Genomic DNA, 24,608 nt, shown 5'->3' with positions numbered 1-24,608 from the left:
TTGTGCCAACACTCAATGCAACTTGGCATTCATACTTTACAACTGAGGGAACCAAGCTATATTTCCACTTTTTGCATGTTTGCTTTATGAGTCTCTTGATGACAATCTAAATCCCAAATGTTCTTTCACAAACCATTAATCTCCCCGATAGAGCTCAAGGAAATAATGTGTAACTTTCCACAGTGGAAAAAGAAAGGGAGGATATGAGGTTTTTGCCTGCAGCTCCAGTGATATCAATTAGATATGTTCACTGCATGTGAGTACAATTGCCTCAGCACTGTGGTAGATAGATCCTGATCCTGACTCCACAGAACTCAAGGCATTTGAATATTGTGGTAACAAAGTCAGGGCATTAAAGGAAAGACTTGCAAGAACCAAAAATAAAGTTCTCAGTTCCAGATGTTCCCTGATAACTTCAGAGTAAGGGTTGGCACACACAAAATGGCTGCCACTTTAATAGCTTCTAGCTATGATGACAGTGATCTGCCTCCATGGTTGAAGACAGTACTATTTCTGAGTACCAGTTGCTTGAAGTCACATGAGTCAAGAGTGCTGTTGTGCTTGATTCCAGCTTGTTGGTTTCTTTCAGGTGTTTAGTTGGACACTGGGAGAACAGGATGCTGGACTAACTGGACCACTGGCCTGATCCAGCAGGCTTTTCTCATGTTCTTATATTCCATTTTGTGTGCACTTGCTTCTCAATCTCTCATTGATTCTGCTTTGAACTGCATCCATTGGCTGTCAGTTATCTAATAGCTGCGCACAGCTGGAAGCAGAAGCAGCTAGTGCTGATAAATATGTGAGTAAAAAAATTTTAAATTATTGGTAACAGACAAACAATGGTGAATAAATTGTGCAAGGGAGAAGGAATGGCTCAGAACTATACTGTTCTAAATACTTGGGCATAAGTAAACCCTGAACTTTAAAAAAACAACAATTTCCAACAATACCATTTTTATGGCTTTATGGTAGTCTCTCAGATTTGGGGTTTCTCAAGCAAATAACACAAAGATGAATGTCTAGTACAGAGATCTGGATCATGTCCATTCCATAGCTTACAGTTATCTAGTTGTTTTTGGTGCTTGTAATTCACTAAATTATCTATGTACTAGCCAAACATTTTACAGCAATAACAACAACATTTTTTCCCTTCTTTCCCAGCCTCCAAAATACAGTATTTAATTAGTTTATAGTTCTCTGTGCCTGAGTGGGCGGGGGATTCAGGCATGAGGGAAATCCTGTGGGGAACGTACTGTGAGAAAGCAGCGTTTGGAGTATGAGCTTTGTGTTCTTCTAATCACCACGAAGCCCGTAGCCATGAGCATATCTGGTAGGACTGAGAACCGATGAGTAAGAGAGCCTGTTTTCTGCCTACTTTCTCATCATGATAAACCTGCTTCAGAAATCTCACTGCAATTGTACAACTCATTACCATAAGGCAGAGCAGTGGTGTCTATGGCAGATTTCACGATGTCACAGAAAAATCAAAATAAAGTGGGTTTCCCCAGCCACCCTGGGTGGCTCCCAACATGACAAACATCAAACATTTAAAACTTCCCTAAACAGGACTGCCTTCAGATGTCTTCTAAACATCAGATAGTTATTTATTTCCTTGACATCTGATGGGAGAGTGTTCCACAGGGCGGGCGCCACTACTGAGAAGGCCCTCTGCTTGGTTCCCTGTAACCTCACTTCTCGCAGTGAAGGAACCACCAGAAGGCCCTCGATGCTGGACCTCAGTGTCTGGGGGTGGAGATGCTCCTTCAGGTATACTGGGCCGAGGCTGTTTAGGGCTTTAAAGGTCAGCACCAACGCTTTGAATTGTGCTTGAAAATGTACTGGAAGCCAATTTAGGTCTTTCAGAACCAGTGTTATATGGTCTTCAAAAAGAAGTCAGCTAATTCAAAACAAATGCCCTCATATACTATATAAAGAAAGTATGTTCTCAAAATTATGATTGACTTAGTCTAGACTAAAAATTCCACAAGTAAACAAATGGTCTCTTCATAAAGCTTAAAATGTTTACAGACAACTAAAGAAATGTGATCATATAAACTGTATAGTGGTCAAACGAAGTTATTTTTTTCTACTTTTCTTTTGACTTTTTTCTAATTTTCCTATTTCTTTCTTTCTTTTTTCTTTTTTTGTGATATGTATCATTTTTTGTATTTTTTCTTCTTGCTAATTATTATTTTTGATATTTAGTAACCTGTATCATTTGTATAACCGTATTTTTTGGCATGTATGTAATATGTATATGGGGGGGGGGGGGACAGATGCCCTCACCATGCCAGCCTTGGCTTACCTTTGCTCCCTTGATGCTAGGTTTATTTCTACAAACATACACTGAGCTTCTCTCACCATCGATAGAACATAGGAAGGTGTCTTATACCAAGTCAGACCATTGGACCACCTAGCTTAGTATTGTGAACAATGCCTGGTGGTGGTTCTCCAGGATTTCAAGCAGGAATTGTTCTCAGCTCCACTGAGAAATACCAGGGATTCAGCCTGGAACCTCTGGTATGCAGAGCGTGTGCAGTAGTACTGAGCTACAGCCCTTCCCCAAGAACATTGGGGATGAACATCCTTGAATGTAGCAGATTCTGGGCTTCCTACCTGTGTCCAAAGGCCTTCACTCCAATGACAACATAGCTTGGGGGTATTAAATGTGCAGGTAACGGTAAAAGACCCCTGGATGGTAAGTCCAGTCAAAAGCGACTATGGGGTGTGGTGCTCATCTTGCTTTCAGGCCAAGGGAGCCGGTGTTTGTCCACAGACAGCTTTCCAGGTCATGTGGCCAGCATAAGTGAACCACTTCTGGTGATGGAAGCCATAGTGCATAGGAACGCTGTTTACCTTCCCCGCCTATTTATCTACTTGCACTGGTGCGCTTTCGAACTGCTAGGTTGGCAGAAGCTGGGACAGAGCAACGGATGCGGGTGTCACTGTGGTTTAAACCACTGAGCCTTTTGGGCTTGCTGATCGGAAGGTCAGTGGTTCAAATCTGCTCAGCGATAGTGTTAGACAAATATGTACATGTTGTATCTAATACTGCATGAGCAGTGTTCCATTCACACAGTGGGACTTTCCCCTTCTTCTTCTCTCTATCTGTGCACCCCAAAATCTGCTCCAGAAGTTTGTAGTGCAAGTGGGATGACAACATTGGATGTAACCCATAGTCTTGTTCCTACATTACTCCTGCTTTTTAAAAAAATCTGCCGTTCCTCTTACTATGCACAGGTTGAGTGAGTCTGCATAATCATTTACCAAGTGGGAACTTAACATGGTGTGCTCAGAATGACTGGTAGCTCATCGTCTGTATTTTCCTTGCACATAGTGAGGTCATCTTACCACTTGTCTGCTTTTCTACATTCCTATCCTGCTGCAGAAGTGATGTGGTAAGAGTCTGCTGTTCTACCAAACAATGAGCACATATTATTACCGACTGGTTACAGGCACTGAGTGGTGATAAATGGTCATCTGTAAGCTTCCTAGTCTGTTTGGAGTAGGAAGAACTCTGCTCCGAAATTGCACCTATTATTTATCCAGGCTATGTTACTTAGCACATCCTCTGCTGTTGTAAATGTGAAACAAATATAGGCCACGCATAAGCATTGCTTGGTAAAACCGTATGTGCCACTGTAATTGTAGGAGGTGGAATTATATGAAAGGTGGGGTTGCGGGCCTCACATCCTCACCACATGCGCGGCGGCTGGAGCCCAACCCCCACATGATTGGGGGAATCCCTGGCCACGTCACCCCCTGGCCAGCCAATCAGCTGGCTCTGGGGGCGTGACCTGCCCTATTTAATGCGGTTGCAGCTGGGGATCTCCCTCTTTTCCCACCTACCAGCTGTTCCTGTTTCCCACCCTCCCGCCTTTTAAGGTTTTCATTCCTTGACCTTGCTATGGACCTTGGTTGGTCGCCGTTGAGGGGCCTGGTAGGAATTTTTCCACTTGGCAAATTGGCACCAGCCACTTGGTTTTCACCTACCTCATAGCAAATCGTCACAACTTTCTTGGCATTGGCGGTTAGGCATTGGTATTGGTGTTGTTTTGTAGATGGAAGAGGGGAGGAAGCACCATCACCTGCCCCACATATTGAAGGGTAGTCTGATAAAGGATTCCGGGGGGCATGGCCCTGTCTGAAACCTATGGAGGTGAGGGCCTAAGGCACGCCCCCGAGCAGCGACCCCGGGGGAGTTCCTAATGGATGTGCATCAGCAGGACTCCCCCTACTTGTGGTTAACCCTTCCCAGACTTCAAGCAGACGGGCTGAAGCCGGATATAATAGGTTAGGACCAATGCCTAAGCCAATACCACTCATCACCTGTAACCAATAAAGTTGTGGCCTTATTTAGCCCATTAACCTTAATAATTGTGTCATGTGTCTTTATTTCCACTGGGTGGGGGGGGGGACTCACCACGCAACATGAGGAACACACGTACCAATAGTGGTAGCCAACTAAGTTTTACTTAGAGTGGATGCACTGAAATTCATTGACCTAACTTAGTCATGTTCTTTAATTTCAGTGGGTGTACTCTGAATAAAACTTAGCTGAACCCAAAAACATAGGAAACATACATGTAGTGTTGGAAGGGACCCCAAGGTTTACCTAGTCCAACCTCCTGCAATATTCTGAAACAATCTGGAAGGATTATTCCTGCACTGCAGGGGATTGGACTAGATGACCTTTGGAGTCCCTTCCCGCTCTACAACTATAGGATTTCTCACCCCCGGAAACAAAGGGCTTTTGCTGTAGACAGCCCCACAAACCCACAAGGAAAATTTCCCTTTGCTGCATATTCATGTTGGCTTTCTGAAATATTATCTGCAACTACAAGTTACTAAAAGCTATAAAATTGCCTGCTTTCAACTGGTGGTAATGACTCCGTGAAGTTCATTGATTTCAATGGGTCTCCTCTATGACCTAGTTGGATCCAACTTCAAATATTTAAATTTCCCATGCTTCAGAGCAGAAATGTAATTCAATGGTTGTTGTTTTTTCCTCAGCAATGACAGATATCAGTTCCCTATGAGGTCTCATATGGTTTGATAATTCGTTCTACGACTAACAATTGTTCAAGGACTCTATTCCATGCAAGCCCAGAGCACTTGATCTAGCATTTGCAGTAGAATTTTTTTAAAAAATAACCACATACAGAAACATAGCTAGTCTCAACGAAGGATGTTAAGATTTAAAAGGAGCACAGGGGACCTAAACCCTCCCAATGCACATAGAGGCTAGCTGTCGGAAGAGGATCAACTCACTGCACCATCCCAAGCCAGGCAAAATAAGAGGATGTCCCTTCTGCATTCATTAGTGTGAAGAGACCTGTATGTTTTCCCCATGGGGCCAGTAACAGCATTAGATGTGGAATTGTGTATGGGGGGAAGAGTTTATGTTGCACCCTCTAGCACCACAGCCCTGACCTGGTTTGGCAGGCCCTTAAAGCTAATGATGATGATGATGATGATGTAGGAGATCCAGTCATGAATCATTTCATGTGAACCACCTTTATTTATTTATTTATTTACTAAGTAACGAACACTGCATAAAAATGAACACAAATGAAAGAAAAAAACAGAACAAAGAGGTACAAGTCATTGCTTATAGGTTCGCACAGCAAAGTACATCAAGGATCTTAAGTTCTGTATTCGTCTTTGCTTTTCTTCTCCCATCCTAGGTTTGCCCAGCTGTTAATGTCCGTAGTGCCCAGATAAGCAGTTAATTTTAAAGACTGGTGACCAATGCTATCAATCATTTAATCTCTCTTCCATAGTTAAAAAACCAAGATTTTAGAAAGGTGTTTATAGACCCTTTTCCATTTGAGTAGGTTATAGTGTCATGCCATACACAAGGTAAAAGTCTAAATTACCCACACCCTTGACTAAGCAAATCTTGTGTGTCAATTTTTCAGCAATGGGTCTTTGCCATTCCTCCTCACCACTATGAGCTGAATAAAGAGCATGAAATCCACCCTCGACTACGAGTATATTTCAGCCTCCCTTCACGGGAATGCTTAAACCACTCATACACTGTTTTTTGAGTTACAGCTTTGTAACATAGCAGACGACACAGCGATTCTTCAAATAGCTCTTCTTTATTCAGATGTCAGAACAGAACTGAGCTGAGGGGCTCAGTCAGCCTGCTTATATAGAGCTCCAGAACAATGTAACTGTTGCCATTTTCTAAAACTATGCAATCACTGAACGTCACTTTTCGATCCTTCATTTGCATACAAACTATCCAATCACTGAACGTCACTTTTCGATCCTTCATTTGCATAACTATCTACAGTATCCGCCTGCTGGCCCAGGGTGAGAACTTCAGTACATAACAAGCTTCATCTCCGCACACAATTGTGAGCATTTTGTGGGTTTCCGATGCCAATTGTATGTTTAAATATTTCTCACTGTCCCATTTCTGTGACCATTCACCGAACTTTCTGGTCACACCTTGTGGGTGACTGGCAGAAGGCTTTGTAGCCTGGCCTTCTTCCTGAAATTGTCATTTTCTATGTACAGGAATATTTTTCTCATGGAGGAGCATTCCACCACAGAAGTCCCTGCCTATAGTCTGAAGTGTCTGTCCCCAGAGAACTAAATTTATCACCTCACTGAAATCTAAGTCTATGCTGGGCTCATGTTGTTTTGCCATCCCTTTCCCTGAGTACCACAACTGCCTTCATTCTGGCAGGGGACAGGGGGTGGACAGTAAGGGGTGGTATTCAGGTCAACAGGCATCCAGGAAACCACTTTGCTTTCCATGTCATTGCCAATTAACTAGTCAAGTTAAGCAAGAGGGTTTTTTTAATGTTTACTCTGGCCAGATGTGAACATGCATTGCATTTGTGCCAAGGCCTATTTCTCCCAAGCAAATGAGACATATTTTATGGAAGTCCAGCACATTTTGCATTCCCCCTGCCTGCCCCCCAGATCACCTCGGCATGTAGCCAGGGCAAATCAGGCCTATGTTAGATCTTGGAGAGAATTTTATTGTGGACCTGTCAGCTAATTCATATATACTATATAGTTTTTGGCTTACGTCCCTTGTTAAAAATATTTCAAGAATTTCTGGATCAGGTTAAGCTGAACTTCAGTGTTTGTTTTCATTTCATATTATTTCCAATGTTGCTAAAGGTCACCAGCTTAATTACATAACAACCCAAAATCAAAGTGAATGGAAATGTTTGAAGACTCCATGCAGAGTTGGGAGTCAGAAGAGCAGACGTTAGAGAAACATACATTTTCAGATGGTACGTTTTGGTCATCCGAGTCTCAAAAGCCATTGTTTTGCCATGGAGTGGGCCATCACTTTTCCCTTCACAGCCCTGACATCTTCCAGTGGATCACAGTACAAGCAAAGCTGTGTGTCCCTTGCAGGAGGGTTGAAGAATAAATTCAGTTTGGAATGCATATTAATGGCGAAATTTGCATTTCCTGAAACAACATACAAACTAAAACAGCTATCCTTCAAAATTCACTGACCTCTGAATTTTGCAGTGTGATTTTCTGACCAAAGAGACCTATACAAAAAGATGTATGTTTTAAAAAGACTGTTAAAAATGCATACATTAATGAGTGTTCTTGTGCATGAATCCTGCCTGTGGGTTTTCCCACAGACAATCTGGCTGACCCCTGTAAGAACAGGACACTTGGCTAGATGAGCCATTGGTCTGGTCTGCAAGGTAGTTGGTGAAGCCGCTGCTCTCTGCCTGGCTTGCCCTACATTTCCCGGCTTTGCTGCCATCATTTACAATCCTGCACCCTTGGAGCCCTTTCAAAAAGGTTAAAATCCTACAGCTTAGCCATTTGAAGCAGGGAGCGCAAGACAGATAGTAACTAACAGTGCTGTTGCAACCATGTCAACACAGATGTAAGTTCTACTGAACTCAGTGGGGCTTGCTCTCAGGTAATACATGAGCTTGCTTTTCCCCCCTCTGCCCTCCCAGCCTTTTTTCCTTTTGTGCCATGGCTGTTAAATTGCAATTCTCCTATTACTGATCTGGGAGAATATTAAAAATGTCTTATTTCATTTATCAGTTTTTTATTTATTTAATCAATGGAGCTGGTTGCTGGGATTCTGATTTGCATCAGCTGCTTGTACCTACTTACCCATTACTTTTCTCATTTTCTTATATTTATTACTTATTGTGCTAAAGAGCACATCTCTGTTCTCTTGTCTTGCAGAAATCAAGAAAGTGTGCATGCAGGCTTCTTTCCAATCCCTTGGTATCCAATTAAATCACTTTAAACCCATTATGCTACCAGCATGTATATGCAAGGTGTTTTGCAATTATGTCGTCTCTAACTGGCTTCCTACGGACCAGTCTGGGCCACACTCAGAAGCCTACCTCACTTCATGCCGTCCCCTGCAGCCTGCTACTCAGAGTCCAGTGACTCAAGTGGGGCCTTCAAAGGAGTACCAAGACAGCCCAACAGTCCTTTAGCTAAGGCTAGCCCAGTCACATTTCCTCCACTTACATCATCAGAAGTAGGATGGCCCAAAAAGAAAATATGCATCACCCAAATAGAGGACAAAAGAAGGAATGGCTTTCCATAAGTTTATTCTTCTTACATATAGAGGCAAATTTAGAAACTGTAATTTAAATAGAATAACATCGTGAGGAAGATTGTGACCAGTTGACCTGTGTGTCTGCTCAGTCTGCTGCTCAAGTGCTAATTGTTGGTTGGCAGCTTCCAGGCTCAACCACTGCTATGTCCTAAGATGGCAATATTGATGCTCTTAGTGTTTGAATGTCATCGCTGGAAAGCTGTAAGGTAATCTTTCACATTAGACAGCATTAATCCCAGGAGAAGCAATGTCCCAGTTATATTAGGGTGGCAATTTGGGAACTAGCCGCTTGGGATTATCACCACTAGTGCCGCCACAGACTTCCAAGGGGATCGTGTTGTGTATTAGATACAAGTCCAAATGCTCAACCAGAATGGCATTCCACATTCAGGTTAAGAAAACTTGTAGCAGTGCAGTGGTAGGGAAGCTCAGGCCCATGGGCCAAATTCAGCTCCCTCTGAGCCTTTTTATCCAGCCCTCAGGACTCTCCCCAGGCCTGGGGTGGGAACCTTGTGTCCTGTGGCCAAATGCAGCACCCCTAGTCTATCGGGCCTTTGGGATGCTCCCCTGGCCCTCCTCCACTCCAGACCTCCCTCTTCTCAGCCCTGCTCTATGCCTTTTTGTGTTTTGCATGGCCAAAATGTGTCCTCGAACTATTATCATGCCTCCTGCCTCGATGGAGGAGAGAGAGAGAGAGAGAGATGTGTGCAAAAGAGAGTGAATTTTGCATGACTGGAATGCAGCCTGTTGTAGAAAGGTAAGAGTCTTATTCATTGACCCACACAGGGGAAGACTAGAGGAATCTTTTATAATATGGCACCCTGTGAGAGGCCAGAATTTGGTGCCCCCAAATGGATCTTCTCAGTTATTTTCTCAATTCTGTGCCCGCTCGGCTTGGCACCGTGTGTAGGGGAATCACCTTAAATCTGGTGCTGCCCCACACATTTTTACCTCTGCCCACCACTGGAATGCAACCCCCAAAAGGTTCCCTGTGAAGGAATGCAATCATTCAGCTGAAAAAGGCTCCCTTCTCCTACCATCAAAAGCAGACCTGTTTGTTCACTTCTTTCAATGGCAATTTCAGCCACAATGTCCATAAACTAGAATTCCCACTGCCTTGTTCTGTGCTACCAAGTGCTTCAGAAACATTATCTTGTTGCACAAAATAAAAGTAGGTATGTTGGCTCAAAATACACGCTGTGTGCAAGCTTTTGAGTTCCCCAGAACTCTTTATCAGGCTAGATGGGGGAGGAAAGAAGTTGACTGATGTCGAAGTCATGCCACCGTAATTCTGGTCTGTTGCAATCCTTACAACAACCTTAGCTCCATATTGAAGTGGTGGGAAAGCAAGGGAGGACTGAGTTTGAGACAGAGCCGCTTACTCAAGGCAGAGTTCATGGCAAAGGTGAGATTTGCCCCAGGGAATCCTGAGTCACAGAGACCCCATTGGAGTACTGAGCACACACCGCAGAAAATTCACAAAAGTGTGATCACTTTATTTAAATAAAAATTAGTGTTTGTCAGAAAGGAACAGTTAAACTTAAATATGTAAGACAAATATATACAGCTTGGTATCAAAGTATATACACAATTGTCTTTTGAAGCAAAGAGAGAGTGACAAGTAGATTTGTACGGAAATCAAAGAAATGAGGACAAAGCAATGGAAAAACATGACAACTCGAAAGTCGGAGTTGGAAAGTTTCAGGATTCAAGTGATTCCAGGCAACATGCCAGAAGTAATTTGGCTCCTTTGAAAACTTAAAACAGTCCCTCTTGGAATAAAGCAACCCAGAATTCATGCTTGCGGGTTGATTGGCCGAGTCAATGAAATATTCCCATTGCCTTTAATGAGATCTGCAGCCACTTGTCAATGAGCAACAAAGTCTCTGCACAAACAAAAGTATCCCCAGTGACATCAGAAAGAGGAGGTGAAGGTCCCATTTAGTCTGTCCCCACTCATACAGAACTTGGAACTGAGACTTTCAGATGGGAGTGGGAAATGAGAGCTCTTTGCCTCATTTGTGCCTGTCCCCTTTTCATGCTCTGTTTTCCCACACCGTATCCCATGGCAATGAATATGTTCTGGAGCTATTTAACTCAGAAAACTCAGAGAGGCATTTTGGCAGCATTTCTGTTCTCATACTTATGAGACCAATCTGACGTTATTGTCCAGTGCAATGCACAGTGGAAGCAAAACCCCTCTGCCCCAGTGCTATTAAACCCTCTATGAAAATTGTGCAGAGGTTTAACTGGCAAGTTTCAAGCGTTTGTAATATGAACATACAGTGTGGTTCAGTTCTGCAGAGACACCAGTGCCAAACTATGGTTAAAAAGCTTACCTATGGCTTAGCATGATATTTGAACTGACAAACTATGGTTTGCAGACAGACAGCAAATGAGAATCAGGAATTAAGTTTGAAGTGCATTTGCAAACCAAAGGTTGGATCCAGGCTAAGCTAGTAACGCTTTGTTCCCATTAGAATCAGTGGGACAATTTTATCATTACTAACTTAACTCCCACTGATTTCAAGCATGACTAACTTAGTCTGAATCCAGCCCAGTGTTTTGTGATAATGGTGCTACAGTGTGAAATCTAAATTGCCAGTTACAGGCCATGTTCCATATCTTGATTCATTGGAACAAGTGTTGTACAGATGGAAAACAAAATCAGACAAGCAGATTTGAACCATGATTTGCCCCCATCTGCTATGAAACTTGAAGTATGATTTGGGCTCTAATTCATGCTTTTCATATGATAGCTGAATGGAGCCATTGGGTTAACATTCTTACAGCAAATCAGGGCATAGAAATACATGCATCATGATGCAGACCTAGCCTGATCTGTGTCTGTTTTTGTAGAATTTCGCCATGGTGCCCACTCCGTTGCATTGTGTTACCCCACCCCACCCCCTCTAAATGCTACTAAAATAAAAAGAGTTTGAGTATCCCCATGGATTGAGATCATGGTCTGCTGGTATGAATGGATGTAGCTTCATTTCTTTCACGGACACTCTGAAAGAAATATTTGCTCAGATATACTCGCACATGGACCTACTTCTTCTGACACAGCTGCACATATCTGAGAGTCAAGAATGAATTAAACTGTGCTCCTGCTTAGTCATTGGCTGAAGCAAAGCTCTTTGTTTGGTATTGCATTATCCCTGCCCTTGGTGACCACATTTTCCACAGAAACTCTTTCTTTTAGACTTGCTTATGGGGGTGAAACACACATAAGACCAGATCCATGAGGCTGGCAGCTCATTCACAAAACATCCCTGATGTTTCTCAGCTACTTCCCAGATATTTGCAGCATTCTAAAGCAAACAGAGAGGCTACGCAAACACATTTGCCAGGAGAGAAATATCCCTCCCTGTCCTTAATAACAAAACTATTCTCCTATGCACAACAAATGCCTACCCAGTTGTTTTTCTGCTTGCTGCCTCTCCTCCCTGCTTCCAGGCACCCCTTCCATCACTGGTGCTCGACAAATCGAGACAGGAGGCAAAATGGGAAATGGTTTTCCTTCAGTTCTACTCATTCAAAAGATGCTGTGTCTCCAGGTCCTGCAAGCGCTAGGAATTTTGGTGGATGCTTTCCGAAGAACCTTCGCTGCTGTCATCGAGGAGAGCCACTTCGCCTGTTTCTCCCAGCTCGGCGTCAGCCACTTCCTCTTGAATAGTGAGGTGAACGTCTGTCAAGGAAGACTCGCTCACGCTGCTGCCTTCCATGGAGCAGAGGGTGCAGGAGAGAGCCGGTGCCATGCTCTCTTGCAGCATGCTGAACATCATGGGGATCTGGACAGACCTCAGTCCCGAGATGGTGGGCAGAGGCTTGACAGCCTGTCCCCATGCCCTCTCCTCATCCTTGTAGAGCAGCAGCAAGTTGGATTTCTTCTCCTTCCTCTTGGACTTCATGTAGCCCAGCATGATGCCCATCAGGAAGATGCCATAGAAGGACATCACGATCAGGACATAGAAGTATTCGTTTCCGTTCCCTCCGCCTTTCTCAAGAGTGGACGCAGCAGGTCCTGTGCTTTCAGCAGCAAGCATGGGCTGGGTCATGTTCAAATGATCCATCGTGAACATCAAAGCACTGTGGGGGAACCAGGAACCTGCAAGAGGAAATAGGTCGGGACATCAAACCCAGAAATCAAAACCCAGGAAACAAAATAAATACAAACATTTTTAGAAAGCTAAATAGCTGCAAATGGGAAATCCTTGGTCTATCTATTTTCAAAAGAAAAGGAACAATCCCAAACGACCACCATCATCATAATCAGTATTTTATATACTTTGCCCAGGAAAGATGACAAGTATTATTATTCCTTTATTCCGGTTGTGGGAGCTAATATTCAGGACCAGGGATGGAGACAGGGTGGCCCTCCAAATATTGCTGGATTACATTTCCCATCATACCGGCCTTTGTCTATAGTGGTTGGGGCTGGTAGGAGTTGCAATTCAACAATATCTAGAGGGCCATCATATTATTATGCTGGAAATAATAGAACAGTTTTCTCAGTTAGGAATATTTTAAGGAAGGTAAGAGGAGGTCCATCTCAATGACTTTACACCAGGTCAGACTATGTTTCCATCTAGCCCCATGACATCCACCCTATCTGGAAGCAGCTTTCTGGCACCTCACAGTGCCTGCTGCCTGCTCCTTTATAATTGGAGATCCCAGGGATTGAACCTGGGATCTTCTGCATGAATAGCATGGTGTTGTGCCCCTGAGGTGTAGTCTATCCTTTATGCAGTGTGCATCTCTTGCCGTCCCCTAATTCTATGAGAGCTGGTGTCATGTTTGGTGGCTGAGGCTGCATACACATGGTACCTTTAAAGCACAGTTCTCCTCTCAAGGAATTCTGACCACTGCAGTTGATTGAAGGTTGTTGGGAATGGGAACTCTGTGAGAGGTGAACTACAGTGCCCAGAATACTCTGAGGGAAACATGTGTTTCGAATGTGTTCTAAAGGTATAGTGTTTACGCAGCCTGGGAGTGTGAGCTGAGAAGATTCTGGTTCAAATGTCACCATAGTCATTGAGTTTCCTCAGCATCAGTCATCCACTCTCAGTTCTGCAAGATGAAGATAATACTTGCCCTAGTCTGTTGCACGACTTACTAAGAAAAAGTATACAAAATGCTATTTCTTATAATAAAAATCATATGGCAATTTTTCTTTCCTTTTGAAAAAAAGATACAGAGCTTCACAGACTTGGGCTTCTACCAGAGCAATACTTTGGTTTTGTCTGAAGATAATCCAGCAGACAGCACCACAAAGAGAGTATGTGATCACAAATGAACAAAGGGTGAAAAAGCCATTCTAAAATACAAGAAATATATAAACGTGGGAGGCAAAAAAAGTTTCGGGGGAAGGCTTACTATCAAGACAAGCTTAATGCATCAAAGCTCTGAGAATCTGAATACATAGCTTATCAGTGTTGTTCTAGACAAGGTAATAATAAGAAAACACTATTATATCTAGCGCAGTGAAACAAAGGAAAAGAGACTTGAACAACTTACGTGAGTCTGCAAATAATTTTGTGCTTCCCAAAGCTCCCAAGAAGACTGTTCACGAAGCAGTTTCCTGAGTTCTGGAAACTTTCTCCGTCCGCTGCCAGAATTAATAGCCTCTGAAGAGAGGTTTCATCACGTGATTCCCAAGAGTTTACAATAGCTGCATGCTGGAGTCAGTGCATGAACTCAAAGGCTTGCGGTTTAACTGGTTGGATTCCTGACACCTCTGTGAAAATGAAAAAGGCTGAGGATGCTGAGTAACTTTTCCTAAACAAAGCTCAGTGCCAGAGAGTGTGGACACAAACACAACTCAGGCACTCACACTCCACTGGTGGAAACTGTGATTTGTACCGACAGTCGCTTTGTGCCAATGGAGGAAGAAGCTTTACAGGGCAATACAGTTAAGAGAAAGAGCAAACAGCAAAAAATCCCTTTCATGGCCATCTGCAAGTAGGGATGGAGGAATATGTCAAATATAGGGACGTATATATAGGTATCTCAATTCCCTATCTTAATTTCAATTCTCCACATTTCCACATCAGTTTGTAACTGAAAGAAAAGGTATTCATGAAAATCCACCAGCATTTTAGTGTTATTTTTCCTTGTTTTTTTGCAAAACAATTTTGCCTAATATAATGAATTTTTGTATGCTAATGTATGTATTTATAGGCACACTTTCCTCTAGTATGTACATTTTTGTACACATTGCCTGAGAGAAGAACAGCACTGAAAAATTCAGAGAAGTGCAAATTTCAAAAGATTCAGTTCATATATTGTTTCGGAAGTGTGAATTAGGTAAGCTTGCTAATGGAATCCAATTTCTCTAACATCCATATGTCCTGTTGCAGACCGACTTTGAAATTGCTCTGGGGAACTAGTTATATGGCATTGTGGTTTAAAGCCTGGCAACAGTGCACTCTGAACTCTAATCAAATCGTGCCACTTCCTTCTGCAAATAGGTCAAACCAGTGACAATAGTAAGAGTTTCAAGTTCTGACCCACTCCCATTTTACTCTTTTCAGCAAGATGCACACTCTTGCTTTCTAACGTGATAAATGATAGTTGAAAGCCTAAGTCCTTCTGGAAGGTGGCAGGATCCCCAAGGATGTGATCTACAGGGAGCTGGCTTCAGGCACCAAGCCTGTTGGCAGACCAACTGTGCATTGCAAAGGCAAACAAGATATGAAGGCTGGCAACATCAACTCCGCTATGTGGGAATGCCTTGCAGACGACCACAGTGCCTGGAAACAGATAGGTTGTGCATCCAGAGCAGTGAACAAATGATGAATGTGTCAGGAGCTCAGCCTACTCTTGAGTAGGACCCTGGCAGAGACACATGCCCAACTGGCATGTTCTCTCCCTCCTGGTCTTTCGTTCAGGAGCTTCAAAAGCTTTCTTCTGCCTGAACATCACAGTGACCAATGCCAACAGACATCGGCACACTTAGGGATCCGCAGAGTCTTCACAGTTGCGTAACAGACCTCAGCAACTCAGCATTTTGGCTAATCTACTTTATTTACCTATAAACACACATGGAGCACTGCAACATGGCTCCCTCTCTCTCTAGCATCAGACAGCAAAGAGGAAAAGAATAAAGGACAATAGTCCCACTTCACGGAACACAGTAACACAAACATCCTGTCTCCGTCACTTCCCACTCTGTGAAGTCAAAACCTACACCGTCATGTGATAGACAACAATCCTATGACTGCAATCATGGATCAGGAATTCTAACAGAATGACCACTGGGAGGATCACATCTGCAGCAGCACAGCTGGATACCTTCACCTGCCACAGCTGCAAGAAAAACACGTCTCTCCTGTATTAGTCTCTACAGCTACAGCAGGCACTGTAACCTTACAATAGTTTGAAATTTGACTTAACTGACTTAGGGTGGACTTGTCTCACTGCTCACAGATATTCAAGGGTGCTCAGTTAGTGAAACCCCTCTGCTTCCAGTGTTTGCCCCATCTCTAATGGAAAGTTCCAGGATGTGCTAGAATAGCACTTCCCAGATACAAACATTCACAGTGTCTGGCTGGAGTCTGAGACACGTTGGTTCATGTTGCAATTGCTTCCTCAGCAATCCATCTGACGCTATCCTTGGGTGCATTAGTACAATATAGCTGCTGCAAGTAGTAAATCGTACAAACTGCAGTCTTTTCTTTGCCAGCTGTGGTGATGGTTAATAGCAATGGCTTTAACTGATAAAATAAGGCATTGTCAGGAGCAAGTGCCAGGAGCAAGTCAGCTATAACTCATATGGCTTCAGTGAAGTTGACTCTGTTGAAAGAAACAAGACAACTCAGAAGGCCAGATCTAGAGAGCACAGCAACTCTTCCCAGTAGATCTTGCCCCTACGAGGTAGCTATGAGGACTGAAGGTCCCCACTTTCCCACAGCTCCCTAAGTCTCATTCTCCCCTGGTTCCTTCCCAAGCAATCTGAGGCTACATCGTCTTGCCTGTCTTTGCTCCTCCTTCTTCACACCCCTTTGGGTTCTGGAAGACAAGGGGGCAGGAACGCTGGTCGCAGCAAGAGTGGGAGACAGCCTGGCTTCCTCACCAGCTGGACTCATCTCTGCCTCTTGGCCTCCCTCTCCTCTCCAGCCTCCTCTTCTGCCTCTGGTTCTGGACTGCTCTCTGCCCCAGTCTCTTCCTGCTCACTAAACCTTGTTACCTCTTCAGCTTCCAGGACGACGACTCCTCCACGTTTTCTCCCTCTTCTCCCTCTGACCACTCATCATCCCACTACGAATCTCCTAGCTCTGAGCCTTCTTCTCTTGGGAGGGTCCCCAGTTGGTGCCTCCCACCACTGCTCTGCATCCAGTCAGTCTATGACAGGCATCCATGAGAAGCATATGGGCAGAATGTCAAGTTTCCTATATTACTGCTTTTGGGGAGCTGTTTTTGATTGCTTCCAGCAATGTGGTTTTCATCCACTTTGCCCAGGAAGAAACTGTGTGTCTGTGAGCGTGTGTGTGTGTGTGTGTGTGTGTGTGTATTTTCATTCATTCATCACTGGTCTTTTTTCGAAGGACAATTAAGGCATCAGCAATGCAACTTTGTACTATGCAATAGAATCTCCCCGTTAAATGTAGCACCAACCACATGGTATCCTCTTCAGACCCCACCACCATCACAGGAACAGCAACTGCCATTAAAGGTAACTGAAGTGACCCTTCAGAGGATATTTAAGATGCTTTCCTTCAGTTATACTGCTTCTGCCCTCAACAGGAAGTAATAAAGAGGGCAGAGACATGAGGCAGAAGCTTTTAATGAAAGGCACAGAAGTCCTGAAAAATCTCAGTGCTCTAACACTGTGAATAGGCTGGTGATACAATTGCACTGCATTTCTGCCACAAATCATGTTGGGGGGGGGAGAAGAAGACTATGCAGAAAGGCTGCCATGTAACAGGCTAGCAAACATGTTGTCAGGATTCTCTATAAGAAGTGACTGAACAAAATATGACAATTCCAGACCACACAGCTAGTGTGGAAGCAGCTGCAAAGTCCACCCAGATAGTTGCAAGTGAAAACATTTCTTTCTTTAACGTAAGTATTTGGGTTATGGCATACTTTTCTGTCCTACTTTTCACTTGGCTTGTTTTAGGTGTTGTATCATTTTTATTGTCAGTTGCTGTGGAAGAATTAGTTATTTAGAAAGGCAGCTATTAAAGATTTAAGTAAGTGAAATTTGGCAGCTGTTTATGTTCCATTATGTTTTCACCAGGCAAGTGCAACCACCCATTCTTTGCCATCCTGCTATCTTCCTTTTTATTTACTGAAATTACACATCATGTAATCTATCCCAGAAGCAAATAGAGTGATCTAGGGCCAAGATGAGAAAATAGTCCTGAATCAACCATGCTCTCTGTGTATAACATAAATGATATCCCCACTGCGTAACTTTCAGGGATGTGTATGTGAAAGGGCATTTCAATTTCTCACTGGATTTTGAAGACTTCTTGATGATAGAGCCTGGATATTTCCCAGTTGAGTCTTGGCTCTTTAAAGGTTAAACAAGCATGTAATTATAGAATCAAAAACTTTCAATCTTCAAACTTATTTATTTTTTAATGCAGAGACATAAAGACTAGTATAATGGGCTTCCCATCATTTGAAATCAACATGGCTTTGTTGTCTAAGATGACGACCTTTTCCCCTCATCACACGTTCCCATACAATGGCTCAGGAGTTGTTGATGTTGGATTAACATCCATGGGGATTTGATACAACATCATCTGTCTGCAGCATTGCTTTGCCAAGTCTGTATGTGTGTGTGTCACCCACCAGTGCCTTATCTCGTAATATTATTTCTAATGTTGACCTAAGTATATCATATCTGGCATTTCATTTCCCCACAGACTTGCATAATCATCTGTAAACTGAGTACCCAAAGTTTGCTTTTTCCAACTTTGTGGAGATTGTTGGGTCCAAATTCAGTCCCACTCCCCTGCTAATCTCTGAATAAATAGCAATTGGAAAGCAGCTAAAAACACAGAAGCCTTTCTCCCTGGTGGCAAAGGAATTGCTACAATAGCTTTTCTAGACACCCAGAAGAAAGAAAAACATGTAATTTTCTATGCTGAGAACTCTTTGGTATTAATCCATGTGGCTATAGACCTTCTGGGAATATTTCATTTCTCCCTCCTGTCGCCTCTCCTCCAATTCATATAATTCCTGATATGATAGGGCATACAGAAAACAAAACAACAATCCCATCTGTGCTTTGTCAGTAATGTCCCATACAAAAACAAAATATTGCTCCAACTTATGGTTCAATAGGTAGCTTGCTGGGTTGGGAGATTGAAAATTCTTAGATCCGAAACCTTTGTTCGAATTCCTGCTCAGTCAAGAGCTCAGTTCAGACAATTCATTTCTCTAACTGACTAGAGTGCCACTCACACATAACAAAATGCATCTCCTGGGTGAGGGATGCAGTTTTGCACTGAATTTGCATCTGCTGATTTGAATGGATAGAGGCACATTTAGAAGTAATTAAGATCATTCAAATAGAAGTATAAAACTTCTCACTATGTTGGCTCAGGAGCTAACTGTGGAGGAGCAACTTCTGGGCCCCTCCCACTGCCCCTTCTTAGGGTTCATTGCCTACAAACAGGACTTGGACTAGGCAGCCCTTCAAAGAGAAGACTCCTTCAGATAGACAGCCCTTCAGAGAGAAAGCTGTCCTATGTAAAGCAAGACCCTAGTACAGTGGAAACTCGGTTGTCAAATGTAATCCATTCCGGAAGACCGTTCGACTTCCAAAGTGTTCAACAACCGAGGTTCCATTATAGCAGCCTGCTTCACCAGGTTGCTATGAGGCTAAAACACTGCTCTGGATACTTAGAGAAAGTACATGAAACAAATGAAATGGAGTGGAGTGGAATGGATGAAATGAAAGAATGAGAAATGATGAGCATGGCTCTTACATTTACACAACTTCCCCTCCTTCTCCTCTAAATTTGCTCCTGAGGGTTGTCGAAGATACTTAGGGAGCCTGGGGGTGGGCTCAAAAGGTGAGAAGATGCTTAGTTCCATTGTGTGGCCAAAGACCAAAGGGACCTGCTTATCTGGAAGTCTCCTCCTGAGTCTCAATTCCACCTATGATGCATGTGTATAACAACCCAACATGTCATATGGGTGAGTCAAGAGTTCTCCATCTTTCCTCTAGTATGGGAATATGAGAAATAGCAGCAACTATTCCAGAGCAACTTAGCAGCCTAGAGTTATAGTGCTGGAAAGAACCGAAAGATGATTAAGACCAACCCCTTGCCACAAGGAAGGTGCACCCATTGGACCTTCTGCCAGCCCTCCCCTCCCCTCATAAATCTATGCATCCCCTTCATTCCAATGTCTGTCTAGGGCAGCGGTTCTCAACCTGTGGGTCCACAGATGTTGTTGGACTACAACCTCCCATCATCCCTAGCTAGCAAGGTCAGAGATCAGGGATGATGGGAGTTGTAGTCCAACAACATCTGGGGACCCACAGGTTGAGAACTGCTGGTCTAGGGGAACAGGAAATAGGACGATACACATCTGCCGCTACACAACCTGCTTGAAAGCAACTATTCTCCCCAGGGAGCTGAATAGCTAAATCCTGCAGCCTTCTGTGGAAAAAAAATTGCTGCATTAACCCTTTGGAAAAGAGCATAGTCCTTGTGTGTATCTGCCAGATTCTATCTGAGTCAGAGAGGATTAATGACATCAACCCTTTTCTTGATGCATGAGATGCTGATCCCCATTCAATTCCCACTGGCATGTATACAAACCGTGACTATCCTTCCCTGAAGCAATCTGTTTATTATCAGTGTGAAAGGAAGGGCAGGAGGAGGACAAGGGAGTAGACGTTAGGATTTCCCCCACTTTCTAGCACTGGGTATTTACGGAAAGAGAGGCATGAAGATAAATATGGGAATTTTTTTGGATCCTGAGATAACATAAGAAATTTCACAGGAGGAGAGCTTCCTGTTGCATCCTCCCTACTGCAGACATCTGTGTCCCCCAAAAAAGTCTCCAGGGAGAATTAGGAGCATCTCTTGAATAATGTGCTTTGAGGACCCATCTATTCCAGTTGGCTTTTGGTAAAGAGGATTGTATTAAGATTGTTGTCCTTTGTTTTTAGAATATTGCTTAGATTGCTGATTACTGAATTTTTGCCATTTTTATGAATAATATTTTAAAATGTTGATTAACTCAAGTTACAGGGAAGCTTGCTGGCTTATTGACATTTTGTGGTTTGAAAATTCTGTATATTATATTAAATTGTATTATACGAACAGTGGTGTCCATTGCTTGTTTTTAGGCCTCCGAAAGAGGACTGTGTCCTATAAGGAGACCTCAAATGGTTTAAATAAACAAATTTAATGTGGGGTAGCAAACAAGGGGCTGCTGGGCAAAGATGAAATCACCCAAAAATTGAGTAGGCATTTGCCCAATTAGGGGTGATTTCTCCCTTTCCCAGCAGATGCCCCCATTAGGGAAACTTCAAACATTACTTTCCCCGGTTTACACCATACAGTAAGCAAGGGAGAACAGTTAATTACATTTTATTATTCAGACATAAATCTGGCACAAAGGGATTGAGAATTTTCCAAGTCAGAACGCTTTGGGGAATTAACTCTGGAGTAGATGCTTATAACCCCCAGTTTTGGAAGCAAATTAAGCACAATATTTTAATTTCATTGAACGCAATGCTACATCTCATATAGGAAGTGAATTCAAATGGTAATATTTTGGCTATGAGCATCTTCCACGTTCTCCAGTTTTGCCAGTTCTGGAAGATTCTGAAAATAATAGTTGAAAATCTCCATTTCTAATTGTGGGGTGGGAGGAGCAATCTGAAATGAACAGAAAGTGGAAGAGGTTGGGGCTCCTTAAGAACTCAACAAGAGCCTGTTGGCCAATGACCCAACTAGTCTTCTCAACCAGATGCCTGTGGAAAACTCACAAGCAGGACCCAAGCACAAAGGGACACTTCCCTCCATATATATATATATATATATATATATATATATATATATATATAAACATATAAATTATAAATTATAAAATTTACCACAGAACTTATCACTTATACGATCTTTTTAGACTTCCATCAGCACCTCTGATGATCCACCGTTTTAACCACTTCTTATGCATTTCTTAACTTTATATTGCCTTTACATCTCTTAACAAATCATCCTTCCTCTTCTCCATTTTTGCAATACTTCCAATAATACTCCTCACAAAACTTCTTGCAAACCTACTAACATCGTCTGATCTTCACAAATACTTTTCAAATAGTCCGTAAATTTACTTCAGTCTTCTGTGAATTTCTGGTCCCGCCGGTTTCGAATCTTTCCTGTTAGTTTATCTAGTTCTGCATAGTCCATTAACTTCATCCTCCATTCTTCAATCGTCAGTGATTCTTCTTGCTTCCATTTTTGGGCCATAAATATTCTTGCTGCTGTTATTGCATATAAAAAGAGCTTATATTCCTTTCTATTTATATCACTCCCAACAATGCCCAGTAAAAATGCTTCTGGTTTCTTTATAAATGTATATTTCAACATTTTTTTCATCTCATTATATATCATCTCCCAGAAGCATTTCACCTTTTTACATTCCCACCACATGTGATAAAATGGTCCCTCTTTTTCTTTACACTTCCAACATTTATTACTGACTTTATACATTTTAGCTAACTTGACAGGTGTAATATACCATCTATACATCATTTTCATCACATTTTCTTTAAGGGCATTGCATGCAGTAAATTTTAAACCTTCTTTCCATAATTTTACCCAATCACTCAGCTGTATATTATACCCAAAATCTTTGGCCCAGTGAATCATAACTGACTTAACCTCCTCGTCCTACACTCTCCACTCCTAGGGGGAAAAAACCTTTCTCCATGCCATGCATAATTTCAGACTTCTCTCATGCCACCTCTTACTTTTTTTTGCTAAACTACAAAAGCTCTGTCATTTGGGTTGCCCTTTCCTGAACTTTGTAGCATGGCTCTCATCGCTAACAGCGAAGCAAGCAGAGCAAGAGCAAGAGCTCCCATGATTTTAACATAGCGCTTCCATTAGTAAAGAATGATTTGGTGGAGTTTTCTCATGACCTGACACTGTGCAAATAAAGCAAAGAAAACTATTTCTTGCTTAAATCAGGAAATTAACCAGCAGGGAAGTCAAATGCTCTGAAGTCAGGAAGTCTGCTCCGTTCTAACTAAACGCAAATGGCTTGCATTGAACAGTGAATTAAATGTGTACTACTGTCCTCCAGACGCCTTTCTCCCTCTCATCCCAGAGACTAGGAGAAATCTTGCAGAGGCCTGTAGTTGGAGCCCTGCCAGGGAGCTGTATATGACCTGGCAAATAAATCAGTTTGGAGCCTGCATTCCATAAACAAGGTTCAGCACACCAGGAAAATCCAGTTTTGCCCTCTATTCATGTAGTACATTTATTATTTATTTTATTTATCAAATTTATGTATTGCCCTATACCTGCAGGACTCAGAGCAGTTCACAGGATAAAATCAGAATATAAAGCCACAATGTAGATAATCAAAATAATAACAGCAACAGGATGTGATTGGTGTTGATGCAATTGGTTTTTCATGTAGTCTACACCTCAGTCAAACTTGAAATCTGTAAGAGGAGTCAAATAGCATTGAGGGTTTGTTTGTTTCCCCCCCAAGCACCTCTCTACTACAGAAAATGGAAAGAGGCCACCAATCCGTCTCCTTAATAAACTATACAACAGCTGTTGTACCGAAAAGATTTTTGGTCAAACTAATAGTTTGACAGACTGCAACAACTGGCAGAAAACGATGCAGGTCTTAACTTGGCAGAGAATATGAGGGCAGGTGATAGCAGATGGATTTTGATTCAGATGGATCTTCATATGAGACAGATTCTCCAGTATCCTTCAACAGTTTGTTGAATGCCATTTGGGATACTGAAAGCTGGTTTTACTCAATCTTAGCACCTCACGGAAGATTATTGTAACCCAGAGATACATACCAGAGGTAATCTGCCAGAGACATTTGAAAGATCTGAACTTGGCACACTTGGGGCAAATCAATTTGTTTGGATTTATTCATTCTGCAGGATTTTTCCTCCCATTTGACACTGATAATAAATGATAATACAGTGTGTGGTGTTCGTATGGAGCCCCCGGTCGTTTCACAGACTATTGACCTGTACACCACTAATCCGCTGCCACCAACCAGGTTCTCCCTGGTAAAACACTTAGTCTCAGTCGGGTTCTCAAGTTAACAACGAAGATTGTAGTTTACTGCAAACACAAATAAACTTTAAACACATTCGAAACGCTGTTACCCTTTACCCTCTTAGTCTTATTTTATCCTGTCTCTAACTCTTCTATCTCCCTTCACACAAGAACCAACTGCACTGTCTCTCTATTTCCATCTCTCTTCCAACTGCTTTCCCAACTGCTTTTTCCCAACTGTCTAAACCTCTGGCTAAGCCTTTTAAAAACAGGTAGGCTCCACCTCTGGCTTTTCTATTGGTCTACCCATTAACCCTTTCTCTCCCCCTGTACAGATATTTCCAAAAGAACGGGCAAACGCCACACAGTGGCACCTTGGTTCTCAAATTTAATCCATTCCGGGAGTCCGTTTGACTCCCGGAACAGTTCGAAAACCAAGGCACAGCTTCTGATTGGATGCAGAAACTTCCTGCACTCAAGCAGATGCAACGTCGGACATTCAGCTTCCGAAAAACATTCGCAAACCAGAACACTCACTTCCGGGTTTGCCACATTTCGGAGCCGATTTGTTCATCTAAGCCAAGCATCCCCAAACTCGGCCCTTCAGATGTTTTGGGACTACAATTCCCATCACCCCTGACCACTGGTCCTGTTAGCTAGCCATGATGGGAGTTGTACTCCCAAAACATCTGGAGGGCCGAGTTTGGGGATGTCAGATCTAAGCCGTTCAACTACTAAGGTACCACTGCAGGCCGCTTCTTTCAATCAACACAAAAGCAGAACAACCAGCTATTTAT

At 42.7% G+C, this 24,608-nt stretch overlaps 1 protein-coding gene across 2 annotated transcripts; it reads right to left on the bottom strand.

Annotated features, from left to right (window-relative positions):
• Window positions 1-8,553: 8,553 nt before the first annotated feature.
• On the bottom strand, window positions 8,554-24,194 carry KCNE4 (potassium voltage-gated channel subfamily E regulatory subunit 4). Of its 2 annotated transcripts, XM_079978387.1 has the most exons (3): window positions 23,929-24,194; window positions 14,099-14,318; window positions 8,554-12,689 (listed from the first exon to the last, which is right to left on the bottom strand). In XM_079978387.1, exon 3 carries the CDS (start codon window positions 12,661-12,663, stop codon window positions 12,151-12,153), a length of 513 nt encoding a protein of 170 aa, XP_079834513.1. In that variant the 5' UTR covers window positions 12,664-12,689; window positions 14,099-14,318; window positions 23,929-24,194; the 3' UTR covers window positions 8,554-12,150. The 2 variants fall into 2 exon arrangements, with proteins under 2 accessions (XP_079834513.1, XP_079834512.1); XM_079978386.1 differs by lacking the exon at window positions 23,929-24,194 and having other exon boundaries at window positions 14,099-14,745.
• Between the last annotated feature and the right edge of the window lie 414 nt (window positions 24,195-24,608).

Source organism: Podarcis cretensis (assembly GCF_951804945.1).
Source record: "Podarcis cretensis genome assembly, chromosome: 5".
Taxonomy (NCBI): Eukaryota; Metazoa; Chordata; class Lepidosauria; order Squamata; family Lacertidae; genus Podarcis; species Podarcis cretensis.
This window is presented reverse-complemented; position numbering and strand designations above follow the sequence as displayed.

Bases quoted from the DNA above. Each gene is read 5' to 3' on its own strand.
- KCNE4 (XM_079978387.1), bottom strand. From the start codon at position 12,663: ATGTTCACGATGGATCATTTGAACATGACCCAGCCCATGCTTGCTGCT.